Source organism: Diadema antillarum, unplaced genomic scaffold (assembly GCF_040938485.1).
Source record: "Diadema antillarum isolate AM-2024a unplaced genomic scaffold, OU_Dant_1.0 seq00000775_RagTag, whole genome shotgun sequence".
In the NCBI taxonomy this organism is placed as follows: Eukaryota; Metazoa; Echinodermata; class Echinoidea; order Diadematoida; family Diadematidae; genus Diadema; species Diadema antillarum.
This window is the reverse complement of record NW_027271664.1, coordinates 431,629-448,442: the sequence shown is the minus strand read 5'-3', so window position 1 is coordinate 448,442 and position 16,814 is coordinate 431,629. Positions and strand designations below refer to the sequence as shown.

The window sequence follows — 16,814 nt, the reverse complement described above, 5'->3', positions numbered from 1 at the left end:
TCAATGACAGCAGCATGAGAAATTTAACAATGTAAAGCCTGGAGAGAATACACTAATTGACAGATGATAGGAAGGTGTATCATTGTTACTGTATGACTCGACATCCTCGTAGAGTCATAGACACCTGAGTAACCTTCGCGTGAAGGTACATTGCTGCCGTAGATTCAAATAATGAGTTGTGACTTACAAATGCAAATTACTGCTCCACCGCCTAACGTTTTGCAGTTTTTGTCAGCGAGGAAGTGGTCACAAATACATATCATATTTTTGCACATAATTATAGAGTCCCCTAGTGTCATTCTAGGTTAAAATGTCCTAAGTATGTTTACTCTATTCCACTTTATCCTAAAAGTTGGATTTATTATGAGGGACAAACATTGCGTAGACGCACACGTAGCGTGCATTCTTTGGATTGCAAAATTTCAATATACGACTGAAAAAAAAAAATCATGATCCCGAGAATCTTATCAAAACGATTTTCCTCGGTCTGTATGATAATTGTTTTAATAGGCCTAATACACTCCTTTTAGACGTTAGATAGCTGCAGCCAGTGACGTCGCTGGTTGTTTTAAAAACTAATTTGCTGCAACGATCTCTCTTTATTTGAGGAAATAAAAAAGTACATTAATTTTTTGTTTATTTCAAGCCAAAATTAACATATCATCAGTTTTGTGTAGTTCTATCTTTTATTATGAATGAATTGAATTTAATTGAATTGAATTTGCCAAGTCTTTGTTTGGTAACCCGACACGAATGTGTGTCTGTGTGTCTGAGTTTCAGTAACGATATCCTTTGCGCTATCCCTTCCTAGTAAAAGAAAAAAAAATAATGTGTACAATGTTTACTTCCTGGGAATAGTACAGCGCCATGCACCTGCACAACGTTACCGCATTTATGGATCCCCCACTGACCGCTCTTTCAATCACTCTCTCTCTCTCTCTCTCTCTCTCTCTCTCTCTCTCTATATATATATATATATATATATATATATATATATATTTATATGTATGTGACCGTGCACCTCAAAACGAACATAAAGTCGCACACACTGATTTTGTGTGAGGACTGAAAATAAGTGAAATGGGTCAACGTAGCCGAACTTGACTTTTTCATATTTTCTAAAAGAGCGGGTCTTCTTTTACATTATGCTAAAATTTGGTATCATAAAACGGGCAGGAAAGTGTGTTTTTTTAACAATTTATCTCGAACATTTTTGGTAGAATAGTGTGATTAGGTGTGTCTTTAGAATCCCTTTTTCATTTCTGAAAAATCTTGCCACACTCTTCACTTTCAACTCTAATAACTTTTGAAAGGATAGTGCTAATGCTTTGAAAGTTGGCATTAATTATGGACAGATTGTGTTAATGAGGCATGCTTAATTTCAGTTTAATTTAATAATAATCCCTTCATTGTTGTTACTCTGGTGGTTTACTTTCTGTTTTTGTCCCATTCATCGCACAGCCAGCACGTTTTGGTAAAGATTAAGCGCTTGAATAGACACTGTACTTCAGAGCTTCTTTTCTCAGTTCACACTTTTCCTGAGTTTGTGCTTTCTTTCCAAATATTTAGATAGGTAAGGAGAGCAGGGGCGGATCCAGGGAGGACCGCAACCGGCGCACGCCCCCCTTTATTTTTTGTTGAAATGAAAGAAATAAAAAGAAAAAAATGGGGGGTTGTAGGGGTGCGTGCGCCCCCCCCCCCTTTAATTTTGCAAACGCGCCCCCTCTTTACGGAATTCAATTTTAAAGCTTAAAGTCTGCTCTTTCAGAATATGGTCTTAACTAAAAATTCACGTCTGGCGACTTTTTGTTTGTTTTGAGGTGCAGGGTCACATATGTGACCGTGCACCTCAAAACGAACATAAAGTCGCACACACTGATTTTGCGTGAGGACTGAAAATAAGTGAAATGGGTCAACCTAGCCAAACTTGACTTTTTCATATTTTCTGAAAGAGCGGGTCTTCTTTTACATTATGCTAAAATTTGGTATCATAAAACGGGCAGGAAAGTGTGTTTTTTAGCAGTTTATCTCGAACATTTTTGGTAGAATAGTGTGATTAGGTGTGTCTTTAGAATCCCTTTTTCATTTCTGAAAAACCTTGTCCACACTCTTCACTTTCAACTCTAATAACTTTTGAAAGGATAGGGCTACTGCTTTGAAAGTTGGCATTAATTATGGACAGAATGTGTTAATGAGGCATGCTTAATTTCAGTTTAATCTGATAATCCCTTCATTGTTGTTACTCTGGTGGTTTACTTCCTGTCTTTTGTCCCATTCATTGCACAGCCAAGTACGGCTTCGTAAAGATTAAGCGCTTGAATAGACACTGTACTTCAGAGCCTCTTTTCTCACTTCACACTTTTCCTGAGTTTGGGCTTTCTTTCCAATATTTAGGTATATTAGGAGAGTCCATTTGATTTGAGTTATACATCATTTTAAAGCTTAAAGTCTGCTCTTTCAGAATATGGTCTTAACTAAAAATTCATGTCTGGCGACTTTTTGTTTGTTTTGAGGTGCAGTGTCACATATATATATATATATATATATCTACGTAGAATCTGCTCAGAAGAGGTGAATGCCTCACAGGGAATAGCACAACTACAAGAACATCTATCACAGCGCAACTACAACAAAACAGATGTCCAGAAAGCTGTAGATAAAGCTTCCACCGTCCCCCGAGAAGACCTTCTGAAATACAAAATCAAAAAGCCACTGAAAAGGACGCCCTTTGTTGTATCATTTCACCCAAATCTAAGAAAACTCTCTCAGGTCATGCGTGAACATCTCCCAATTCTGCATCAGTCAGAGGACATGAAACAAATGAAGAGTTTGTTTGCAAAAACCGATAAGTCCATATTTGCCAAATGGAGATATTTGCGATTAAAGGTCAAGAAAAATAAAGAGAATAATAAGAAAATGTTTTGTTCTTTTGACCATAACTTCAAAAATATACCTTTATATGTAGTGACCAATATATCATTTAAAAGGTATTATTTTGTACTTTATGACAGAGACCGTTCTTCAAAATCTTAAGAAATGGACTTATCGGTTTTTGCAAACAAACTCTTCAAATATTCCCTGAGCCTCCTATTGTATCCTTTCGCCGAGGTCGATCTCTTAAAGACCTGCTGGTCTCCGCCAAAGTGCATGAGGAGGCTGATGCACATGCAAACAGACCAAGGGGATCAAGCAAATGCAATGCCAAAAAATGTTGTATCTGTCCACTGATGGAGAACGCAAATAAATTCTCGAGTTTCACATACTGCAACAAATTGACTGTAAATCGACTTACGTAATTTACTTGATCACATGCGCCCGATGCCGAAAACAATATGTCGGAAAAACCACCACAACGTTATACACACGCATGAACAACACCCGCTCTGACATCCGCAAATATAACACAGAAAAACGTAAACGTTTTCCGGTAGCACAGCATTTCAGCACACATGAACACACAATCGACGATGTACGGGTCACGGGCATTGAACTTATCCACAAAAAATCAAATCAAGTCACTTTAAGGCGGGAATCATACTGGATCTTGAAACTTAAAACACTCACACCGTATGGTATTAATGTAGATGAGTAATATAGAATGGTAATTAGGAAATGTATATGAAAGATGATATTGTATTCATCGGAAGAGATGTTGCATTGGATGATTGATAGTCATTGTCATTGTTATCAAATAATTAGATATATATATATATATATATATATATATGTGTGTGTGTGTTCGTATATGTATGTATGTATATGTGCATGTATATGTACATTTATATATAATGTATATATATATATATATGTGTGTGTATGTATGAGGGGTTTGTTTGCAGGGGCCGATGGGTCCATTTTGAAGATTCTGAAGTACGATGTCTGTCATGAAGTACAAGGTGATACCTTTTGAATGATATATTGGTCACTACATTATAAAGATATGTTTTTGATGTTATGGTCAGGAGAGGCAGAAATTTTCTTGTTGTTCTCTTTATTTTTCTTGACCTTCAGCCGCATGTGTCTCCATTTGGCAAATATGGACTTGTCGGTTTTTGCAAGCAGGCTCTTCTATGTATATATGTGTATATATATAGTGTATGTATGTGTATATAATCATAACATGGGTGCATGAATATCATATAATATGTATAAGAAATGATGATTATAGATAGAGAGAGGTAGATTTGTGCACCAGAGAAACAGCATATATAATACTGTGCGATACAGCTTTGTTATATCACGTGGGAATAGCATGAAGATTCTGTCAGCAATAATTTTGGTATATATTTTATTTCTATGTTGTGTACCTAGGGATAAGTGGCAAAACATCATCCCCTCCTTATCTGTACCCGGGTTTTATGTAAAATGAGACTGTATTTACGGAAAAGATAGAATGTTTCTAAAGGATTGCGAATTGTTGATGTTGTATTGGTTAACTGATAGGTATTGTTATACTGAGTATATTCAGTTATTATATACTGTGGATAGAAGGAATTATATAATTATATATGTATATGTATGTGTGTATATGATATTTATGTGTATGTATGCATGCATATGTATATGGACATATATGTATATATATATATATACGAATTTAATATGAATATATATATACATATATATATATATATATATATATGAATTATGAATTGATTAATAGATAGATTGATAGAGGTGTACACAGAAAAATTATACTGTGCGACACAATTTCGTTATATTATGTGGCAAGAGTATGAAGATTGTTTTAGCAATAATTTTGGTACATAAAATAATGTGTATATTGTATATTTCTGTGTTATGTACCTAGGGACAAGTAGCAACACACTATCCACTCTCTATCTACACTCTATCTGTACCCGGGTTCCATGCCTGCTATTTTGATTGTTGGTAAATCAGCTGTAGGGGTTAATGACCACGAGAATGTTCATTGTATCGTAATTGTTAACAATTATTTATCTGCACTGACACGACTGACACACTTGTAACACTGAACCTAATTCTTTATACTACCCCACTCCTGCCTGACATGCACCACCGCACACAAACCTTCCCCCAATATCACATGATCACTCACATCCCGCCACAAGACAGCCACAAGACATCCAGGCAACGCAAACGTCTGCTTAGCAGGTAATTATATTATTTAGTTTATTTATGATATATGTTTGATAATTTTTATTGTATAATATGTTTGTATGCTATATATACTCATTATACACTCATTTACAGTTATACATTGTTGAATGTGTTGCAAAGTACCAAAAAATATTGCCAAGTATGTCATGTAACTATTAACTCATGCTCAACTTATATTTAATATATTGTGTTTATGACTTCAGATTTGTTATGCTCAAAGACATATATTTCGTTTCACAAACAGACATTAAAGCTGAGGAAGACCACGGTCGAAAGCTTCACAACTCTGCCGGTTTCATGCGACATCTTCTGTTATCTACATTGTCTCAACTATATATATATATATATATATATATATATATATATATATATGTGTGTGTGTGTGTGTGTGTGTGTGTGTGTGTGTGGCCCTGCACCTCAAAACAAACAAAAAGTAGCCAGACATGAATTTTTAGTTAAGACCATTTTCTGAAAGAGCAGACTTTAAGCTTTAAAATGATGTATAACTCAAATCAAATGGACTCTCCTAACCTATCTAAATATTGGAAAGAAAGCACAAACTCAGGAAAAGTGTGAACTGAGAAAAGAGGCTCTGAAGTACAGTGTCTATTCAAGCGCTTAATCTTTACCAAACCGTGCTGGCTGTGCTATGAATGGGACAAAAAAAAAACAGGAAGTGAACCACCAGAGTAACAACAATGAAGGGATTATCAGATTAAACTGAAATTGTGCATGCCTCATTAACACATTCTGTCCATGATTAATACCAATTTTCAAAGCAGTAGCACTATCCTTTAAAAAGTTATTAGAATTGAAAGTGAAGAGTGCGGACAAGGTTTTTCAGAAATGAAAAAGGGATTCTAAAGACACACCTACTAATCACACTATTCTACCAAAAATGTTCGAGATAAACTGCTAAAAAAACACACTTTCCTGCCCGTTTTATGATACCAAATTTTAGCATAATGTAAAAGAAGACCCGCTCTTTCAGAAAATATGAAAGAGTCAAGTTCGGCTAGGTTGACCCATTTCATTTATTTTCAGTCCTCCCGCAAAGTCAGTGTGTGCGAATTTATGTTCGTTTTGAGGTGCACGGTCACATATATCCCTCCCCTTCTCTTCCTTTTTATCTTTCTCTCTCTCTCTCTCCCTCTCCCTCCAACTTCCCTCACTCCTCTCAGCCTGCTTGTGCAATGTTTGTTTCATGGCGAAAAAACCAATAATAACACTTATCGGAGAGAAACATTGTATTATCGTCCGTAAAGAAAAGACTGTGTAAAGCCAAACCGGATCAAGGAAGAAACGCATTACACTCTATTTCCGTACATTTGTCACGGCATGAAAAGTGCTCATACCTATGCTTTCGTTCGTACATTCAATGACATAATGCTGAGGAGGATTGAAGTTACAAATAATGTTATGTCAATATCAAATAGAATAGGATTGATTTGCTAAAGGAGTCATTGCATTAATCTATAATACACATCAGGCTCTTTATCATTTCTCGAAAATACAAATACAGTCCTCTCCCAACAATAAATCACTAATTTCAATAAAAGTCAAAGACAACTCATAGGCTTACCTGGCACGATGATGCTAAGGTGGCGGCTGTTGAGATGAAACTATCGGGCAAGTAGGGGCACCGCAGACTGACCTTCGAAAGACGTGGCATAGCGCACACCCATTGGGCAAAGTCTTCTCCAACCGAGGACTGATGTAGAAAATCATGGCCGCTGCTAAAATATGAAGTCAGATCTTCAATCTGAAGAAAATAACGGAAAAGAAATGTGAAACTGAAATTTAGAGATTAATGAAATGATGTGAACTTTGGAAGAAGGAATAATTGAACAAAAAGAAAAGAAATCATTGTAGAGGAGGATCGTAGACTACCAACTGGCCCCCAATGGAAGACCAGATTAACGTAGTTGAATATGGGCTATCCAGCCATCTCCTCAGATGGAAAAAAGAAGAAGAATAAAACAAACAAACAAACAAAAACCATACATAATGATGTAATGTGCGGACATTTCAAAGCTATAGACGTAAGATCAAGCTACATGCTTTTTTTTTTTACTTAATCAACACACTGATATGATTATGTAGCGACAACAATAATAACGACGTTATTGGAAGCAGTATAATGTACTCTCCTTTTATACATAGGAGTGTACAGACCCAACCAGCTGAGTCAGTGAATGAAAGACGGCTTCGTCATTCCCTACAGTCCGTGATCCTCATACGTAATGGCAGTTGATATTACTTGCTTTTCTACCGTTCTTGGTCAGGTGCGGACCAATATATTCATTGTCAGTCATAACGATCCACATGTACACTGAATAAATCAAAGTAAGAAATGATGTCATAAAACATAATGAATAATGGATGAAATTGTTAAAAAGAATAAGATGACCCCTATGTACTAAAACAAAGGCGGGACAAAACTGGACGAAATAGTCGCAAAGTCTCCTTGAACACTAACAGGACATGCAAGAGGAGTAAAGTCGCGCGATGTTTTATGAAGGCATTCTCCAAAGTAAAGAACACAGATTATCGTTGCCTAATCTAGAGTAATGTGTTTTTAAGTGGGGAATTTAACATTGTAATGTAGCTATGAAGTGCAAGCAGGGTATACAACGTACTATCTGATATATTTCATATCGTTATTCGAAGTATTATATACCGAATTAACAAGGCTCCCGACTGAACTGAAAATACGTGTGGTTCATTAAATACAATAGAAAATAGAATTTTAAGAAAAAAATCTTTTCAAACAAATAACAAGCGCTGTAAAGGAAAAAAACAACAACAACGAAGCAACACTTCTAATGTCCTTCCTTCTACTCCACATGAAGTAACTCCCACATAATAGCGCCCTCACGCTGTACATTGATCACTTCTGTCTGTCTGTGAATGCAGTCAAACTTGTACATTGCGCTGCTCCCTAGCAAGCTTCGATCTGAGTCCCTGATATATAAATCCAATAAACTCTAATTGGTTTTCAAGCAGTTCAAAGGATCATCATGCCAAGTCAACTTCTCAAAAGATAATGCCGATATAGCTGCTTGGAGTATCTTGCTAAGTCGACTTCCCCAAACTCATGCTGTCATTGTGACATACAAAATAATCATCTTCCAAGTCTGCATCCTGAAAAAAGAATAATTGTCAAGGTGACATACATTATCTTGCTATTCAAAATTCGTTTCCAAATGCGTCCACAGGTGTATATCTACAGATGCACTTACACTGTTTTCAAGAAGTACCCTTTACAAAATGTGAATGTCATCGTATAGCAACATGAATCATCGCAGTCAACTCGACTTCAAGAGATATTGCATGTCGTTATGGCGACATAAATTATCTTGCTGAGTACAGATACAGTCAAACCTGTCTATATCGGCCACCAAAGGGAAACAACGAAAGTGGCCGCCATAGACAGGTGGCCGCCAAACACAGGTCAGTGACCATTTTGAATTGCAACACCTGCATTGCCTAACAGCATGAAATACCGCACGTTATTCTAAAGAAAAAAAAACAACAAACAAACAAGCAAATAAGTTTGCATGTGCAGGTATTTCTGTATGTGTGTGTGTTGTTATTGTGTTTTTTTTTTCCTTCATTTTATTTGTTTTCTTTTTTTTCCTATTTCTGTTCTTTTGATCTTCAAAACAGCATTTCGGGCCTGAGGATCTGTACTGGTTCGTATCGGTTTACATGAATGGGTTCACAAATGAGTTTGCGCGAAGTTGACGTAAGCAACAAACAATACCCAGACAAGTACCCCATTGCCCTTATTCAATGGCAGTTAATCTTTGTCAAATTCTGCGCCGTTATTTCATTTTAGGAGCTGTCTGTGCCTTTGTAACCTTTATTTAGAGCGACATTACTAGAGCCTAGATCTAGCCAAGTTTAGTGGAAAGACGGCTTTTCATGGCAAAGAGTTGCATTAATTTTGTCAATCATGTCGGTGTGGTTGTGACTGAGATAGGAGTCGGTATAATTCACGCAATGAAGTACAATGTAGAAAGCCAACGTATTTATGGCTTAATACGGTTCAGCTAAATATTTGTGACCGCTATACGCAGGTTCACCTCAGGACACAAAGTGAGTGGTCGCTGGTTGCGTTATGCAGAGGTAAACGCTATATAAAGGGTCTGACACAGAAATTTTGTGCGGGGGATTTTTTCATTGGCCGCTATAAGCGGGTGGTCGCTATAGACAGGTGGCCGCGAAGACAGATTTGACTGTAGTTAAATACAACTTTAAAAAAAAAAAAAAAAACATTCTACTTGATGGCGAGATGGCGAGATTCTTGACCTGAAAATGACTTTATTATATCGAAACACGAGGTAAAAATATTACGAATAAAAGATATCACACCTGTATTGACCTTGCATGAGGGCACGTACGTACTTCCTATTCTTTTGCATAACTGAAAAACGTGTGCAACGTCGACGATGAATTTACCATGAGAGAAAAAGAAAAAAGTTTCTCCCCGCTCTCATCTTTCTGTTGTGCTATGCTATCGAGTTGCTGCCGACGGTGTTTGCTGTTCTCTAAAAATTAGATTTTTCACATTGACATCCCAAAAGCATCAATTTTACCAAATATGATTTTGCAGTCCGAGAATTCGTTGAACATATACGGGTTTTTTTTTTTTCTGATATTACACGTTTTTATGATGACGATAATGCTACCATGGAAACGCACAAGCTATCGTTCCTAAAGCATCAGAGAAGAACGCATAATAGATTTATTGTATTTTTTTAACACATCTTACACAATGCATCGCTGCACTTTGTCCCCTCATTCTTCTCATTCATTCTCTTTATCGCCACTTGGTGACTTGTGGTTTATATGTTATATTCTTAAAATGTTGTATTCTACTGTACATAGACAATAATTTCTGAGGCTATTGTCCTCGTCAAGCGTTTGCTTATAATAATAGTCTCATGAATTTCTTTACATCGATAACTGCATAATTTGTCTTTGAGCAATAGATATACTGTAACGTGTGTTTCCATAAATGTATGCACAAAATAGTTTGTTGAATTCCATTTTGCATTGTGTCAGGGGAAAAAGTAGAATATTTGAATTAGTCATTTATTTGTTTTAACTGTAAGATTCAAATTATACTGTGCTCAATTAGCTTGTTCAATTGACTTTGTATCTCATGCTATGACAAAGAAATCCAGAGATAAAATCAATAAATCAATCAATCAATCAAATGATAATAGGTGATTACTTTTGAAGGTTTCACAGATATATATTGTTTTTATTGTGATCAAAGTCCCCCATAAGAAAGCCATTTTTATTACTGTTTGCCAAATGACTTAATTCCCAAACGGACACTTTGTGCATATTGTCTTATCCCTGAATTGCCTTCTAAACGCCCATCAGTTTAATATTGACTATATCGTTCGCCATTAACGTCAGGCTTTGAACTCTGCCTTGCATGTCGGTTAAGTGGGGGAGGGGAAAAATTATTTTTCACTCATTCACTTCTACGCGTTCGTTTTGTTCTTGTTTTTTATTGTGTGCACATGTAATGTCACTTGAATGTAATGTATATCAACGCAGGGCTTCCTTGTAAAGCAGGCCTTTGTGGCACTGAATGGGATTACCTTGCTTTTAAAGAATACTTAACAAATACACAAATAAATAAAACATACATGGACACAGTGGCGAGGCTAGGATTTAGTTTCCATTTCGACAAGAGGTATTTACCCATGCATGATTGCCGCAAGAAATACTCACTGCACGTCATAATCCATTCGGTTTCTGATATAACTTCCCATTGTAGTAGGAACATCCAGTGCCCTAATCATGATAGTAGTGGACCCCTATGGAACCAGCTCTGCTGATCAGGGTATTCAACCCCATGAAGAGGAAATAAATTCAATTCAATTCAATTCAATAGTAAACAATCGCCTATAATCTATGTGCATAATCATCATGGGGGTTCATTCGTCGCTATGTGATATGCCTAAAGTATATATGCTTTGAGGCGGAATATATGTTAGGCGTTTCGAATGTAATTGTCAACTTTGTGTGGCACTCTCAGATTGAGAGGTACCTTCGCCTACATGTCCCCGGACGCCGATCTAACAGAAGCCTTCCTTCCTCCCCATCTTTGTAGCAGCTTTATACCGTACTGAGTGAAAACCCCTGTAAAGGCTCCTCTATATAGAACACTGCATATAATGACCTGGTTTGCATTGACTTTGCGGGCTGATTGTCATTCGTTACAAATGATTAGAGTAGATCAAATCCTAGTATCCATTTCGTGTATGTCTTGGCAAGGATATTCAGCAAACTTAGCAAGGACAAAACATATTGAGGGATTATTGTTGTTGGTCACAAAGAAGATGGGGAAAATATATTACTCAATTAATTGTAATAATAAGCTTATTTGACGATAAAGATGATGGCGTTGAAAAGGATGCCAGGTGCGCCTTTTTATTGACCATAATCTATTATTGCAGCCTTGTTTCTGTGTTGCCTTTTGCGTCTACAGAAAGTGACTACATAGTCCTAGTTTACCGCAATGCTTTGAGCGCATTTTTCTTTTTTTCTTTTTTGGAGGGGGGGGGGGGAGAGAGAGTTGAAGAGCTTGCAGCCAAAAATGGGGATAATCCTTCACCTGAAAGGGCCCCTGAAATCTAAATGCATGTGGATTTTATGTTGATTTATGATACCCTCAGCATCACTTTTGTGGTGAATGTACTAGGTGTTTCAAGAAACATTTCCCACTTTTGATCATAAATATTTCAAAAACTATTCATTTGATAAAACTGTCATTGATATGAGCTGGATAGTGTACAATTTGGTTGAAGGTAATTTGCTTGTGAAAGCATAAATCAGTTTCATTAAATCTAAGATTGATTTTGAAGTAAGGTTTCAGATTTTGGTCATATTTTAACCCTCTGTACAAAAAATGAACTTCGCTCAGGAACCAATGATGTGTAATGTGAGTGTGTGCTGACAATGGCCCTGAACAATGGACATGCCTGAACCACCTGATGACTAAGCGTCAGTCTGGCGCTCCCTGTCACATGAATGCTTAATCAATAATTCATGTGGATTGCCCTGGGCACTGCTAGTCTGAATTCATGCACGGTAAAGTGCTTGCAAACACCACATTTCATTTCAGCTAGCAATCATTTTCAAATTTTACTTCACATGTCACTAAATTCGGGATATAAATAAGCAGAAATGATCTAAAGTTCCTCATTTTAATACAGCTGTCTACTAATTAGATAATCTGACAAATTTTTCGCTTTTTCGATAAAAAAGAGATCATTTTTGGTAAAGAGTTCAGCAGCATTTATCATTGGGGCGATTTGTTTCAGAGTAGATTTATTCAAGGCTCCATATACAGAAGTGAATATATACTCTAATTGAGTTTCATTACTTCCTGTTACCACGTTTACGATAGAACAGAAGGTATTCATTGTAATTTTGTTTTTCAGAAGTAGGGAGAGCACTGACGCGACTCAACGACAGTATCGACAGGCGTTTGACTTTACACAAATACTGCCAGAGGCTGACTAAAGACTAGCTGTGATAGTGGAATTTCTCATGAATGAATAATGAAGCATTCAAACCCTGGCCATTGTTCAGGACCATTGTGAGAGTGTTAACCACACACTCCCATACACACCCATTGACCCCTGTGCAAAGTGAAATTTTGTACAGAGGGTTGAAAATAGAGCAAAGTCTGGAACCTAACTGTGAAATTAATCATGGATTTCATGAAACTGATCAGTTATGCTTTCATATTTAAACCACCTTCAACCAAATTGTACACTATTCAGCTATCACTCATATCAGTGACAGTGTTATCTGATATATACTTTTTGAATTATTAAGAATCAAAAGTGGGAAACGCTTTTTGAAAAACCTAGTATATCTAGAAACATTCCATATATATATTTTTTAACGATGTTTTTATTCTATACAAGTTGACATAATTGATTTTACTCAAACTTGCATACTATAATTTAGATGACATTATGTTCTTCGTGACTGGTTAAGGATCTTCCCTCTTTATAATCAGTGATCATGGTCACAATATATATATATATATATATATATATATATATATATATATATATATAAACACCTACAAATAACATGATCGTTATATAATTTTAGATGTAACTTGGGTTCTTTGTTTGAGAAGATTTTTTTTTCTGCAAGGAAACATTGTTTGCACCTAAGATTGTTTTCTTAACATTTCTTATTATCATCCATTTAATGTATTTCCTCTTTAATATCTTAGTAACACTTCATCTGTAGTCTGTACATAAAGACATACGTGTTGTAGATCATGATAATACAGTAAGTTCTTACCAGACACTTTGAAGCCTCTGCCCGGAGGATCTTGTAGAATTCCACGTGAAATTGTGAGTCCCATAGCAATACCTTACGGAGTACACTGCTGGAGCACATGCCCTCCGCCAAGTCACGTGACACAGTTCTTCCGCACTTCATTTCGTACATATTTAGCGATTGCTGATAGAACGAACATGAATTGACAGTAGAGGTAATACATTATTCTCAGAAGAATAAGGTTGATAAAGTACTCGCAGTTGACTGGAGGTTTGAAACTCACAGAGAAAAAAAAAGATCATTCTATACAGGTTCTATTCATATCGTCATTTCACTAATCACAACTCGGGAAGGAAAGAATGCATTTTCTGTTTGATAAGAAAGGTAGAGGGGCGATGAATATGATTGCATTACATCAATACTCGTGTTAGGTGCCCTAAGTAGCTGTATGTTCGAAACACTATACACGATACTCAGTTTGACATCTCCCTTTAATATACAAGTCTTTATTCTAGCCAAGGTTGGGTGATTACTACAAAGGGCAGTTTGACAACTGCAACTCTCGCAAAGGGGCCTCATTTTAGTAGACGTTGAAACTCCGTGTAGTCCAATTATTTTGCAATAAGAACATTTTGCTTGACTCCTCATAACAGTTTTTTTTTTCTATAAGCCACGACGAAAAACGTTTCATACAATTTACCATCAAACGATCTGATTAATAACAAGACATGAAAGAAGTGTCATGGCGATTCAGATTAAACTTACACATTAAGTCATCATAATGTATCATGCGAGGAGGGCAATTATTCTACATAACAATAATACTTAAAACGTTAATACAATTGCACACAATGTTATATAAAAACGATTTCCCTAAATAATAGGGCCTGTTCCAGGTCTAAAAAGAATGTTCATAAAGCAGTTGAGGTTGTAGATTATGCACTTAAATTTACACAGGGGAAACACACACACAAACACACACCCCACACACAAGGAATGTTATTTTCGTTCGACATTATATTTTCTGACATATTTCAAATCAATATTCAAGTTGTGTCACTCACCACTTGGTTATAGCGCACCATGAACACCACTCCTGACACTGTGTGTTCTGGTGTATAGGACCGTAGTGTGTATTCGTGCCATTGTTCTCCCACTGCCCTTGCTGCCTCCTCAGTGTGACATTCAAACGCAACGTCAACGCAGAAATCATTATAAGAACACTTTACCAGGTCCGCGATAATATCCAGGCCGAGTTCATTCTCTGAAGCTGATGTGAAGTAGAGTACGTAGCGGAACTCCTCAGGTCGACTAAGAAGTTTGTTTTTCACCTTGTCGTACTTAGCACGATCATTGTCGAATAAATACTTAATATATACCCCTGCAATGTATTCTTGAAACAGTTTGTGGGGAGAAGAAACAGTTGATGTAACCAAGGATGAAATGTTGACATCGCGCCGACGTTCCCTTGGTATGACATCTTTTTCTATAGTCAAAACTCCCACTCTGCAGCATATGACCAAGGCATCATGACACTTTCTGAATTGTTCTTCAGGAAAGGAGAGATTCCTGTGAAATAGACCCTCTAACGCTATCTCACTTATTTCTTGAATTGCCTTTCCAGCTTCCTTTGAATGTTCAACAATGTTCTGATTCTGTAGATTTACACAAATCTTTGATGCGTAGTGTTGTTTTAGGAAAGAGATCATTTCTCCAAAAATCTGGGAGAAAGTGTGCAATTTTTGCAGTTCTCTTCGTCTTTCTTCACTGAAGTCGTTCCACATGAGGCAAAGCATGGCACAGAAAATAGGAAACGGGGCCATGTTTGACTTGATGACATCATTTTCCTGCATAAAACTGATTAAGCTTTCTGCAAGATTGTCCTTCTCTCTGATCCGAAAGTACCTCCCGATATAAGTTGATAAATTCTCCTCATTAAATCCTTCAACGTTTAGAAAAGTGTAAGTTTCGGAAAGACTCTTGTCCATCATGAATTCATTTGTCCTCCAAGGGCGTGTTGTCACAATTACTTTACATAAATAGTATTGCTCTGATACAAGAATGCGAATGACATCACTGCTGCTCGTTTTACTTAATGTTTCGTCAAACTCGTCGAAACCGTCAAATAAAATGAGAATCCTACTCAGATTTGTTGAAATATAGTCATCTATCTTCTTCTTTGTTGCCGTATTTGAATGAGAGAGGTACGTTTTGACAATACCCCCAATACTTGTTGCGTTCTTAATATCTCTAAGAGGTATTAGGAGTACCATGTCCAGATCTTGGAGAATCCTATCCTGGCACCAGTCCCAGGCTATCTTAGCGCAAAGCGTTGTTTTACCGACACCTCCCTCACCCTGGATCAGAAGTCGCTTTGAATGATTTCCTTTTTCACTGTTTGTCAGAAGATCGTCGTATGTTATCGGTGTCTTACTATTGCTATTTCGGTCTATTATACTTAAATTCGTATAAATATCATCCAATTCAACACGTTCCATAAAGTTGAGTGGATCCACCGTGACCTTGCGTCGTGACATGCGGTAATATGCCTTCAGATCTTCCTTGCATTGCTCTACCTGTTCCTTTGTAAGCAATGATGATTCTTAAAAGAGAAACCAAAATGATAGAAGAAAGCAAAAACACAAAATCGATATCATGAATATATGAATGTACATAAATACCCGAACACAAGTAGGAATAACATCGATGCACAGTGGCACAAACGGGGGGGGGGGGGGGACGGGGCGAGAGGGAGGGTCTGGAATATGATTAATCGTTTTTTCTGTATTACATAATAGCAGCAGAAGCTGTATCATTGTACAAAGTATGTAGGTAGAAGAAATGAGATTTCATAATGTTGAAAATATATAAGTAACTATTCATAATAAAATAATGCACTTTTTAAAGACAACGAATAAGATTGTGATTATCTACATAATTATTATTCTTACTCAGCATTAATTCTTCTTCCTCGTGAAATCGCTCTGGTATGTTTGGTCCTCTCAAGCATTCTCTTTCCTCATAACATTGCTGTGGTTTGTTTGGTCTTCGCCAGCAGGGGTTCCAGCCACATCCTGAAATAGTATCATCATCAATAACAACAAGAGCATCACTTTGAATGAAGATGTTTATGTACTGTATATTAGGGGCACCACTAATTTTCAACACCTTTCTTGTTTCCTCTCTTTTCACCACCAGATTCTCAGGCCAACATCATCATGATCATTTCAAGTATAATACGCTTTCGATGTGTGGTCTGATGCAGTTACCCTTCACGAATAATATCATTTCTTCTATTTGACATATAGAGTAATCATCGTTAACAATAGATTTGCACGTTCTGA

General features: G+C 36.7%; 1 protein-coding gene across 1 annotated transcript in view; it reads right to left on the bottom strand.

Annotated features, from left to right (window-relative positions):
* The window catches only part of LOC139738934 (NACHT, LRR and PYD domains-containing protein 3-like), a 501,522-nt gene extending 485,460 nt beyond the window's left edge, over positions 1-16,062 (bottom strand). Inside the window, exon 1 of the mRNA XM_071649559.1 lies at positions 14,535-16,062. Coding sequence (XP_071505660.1) covers positions 14,535-16,007 — 1,473 coding nt within the window. The 5' untranslated portion in view covers positions 16,008-16,062. The remainder of the gene's footprint in view (positions 1-14,534) is intronic.
* Between the last annotated feature and the right edge of the window lie 752 nt (positions 16,063-16,814).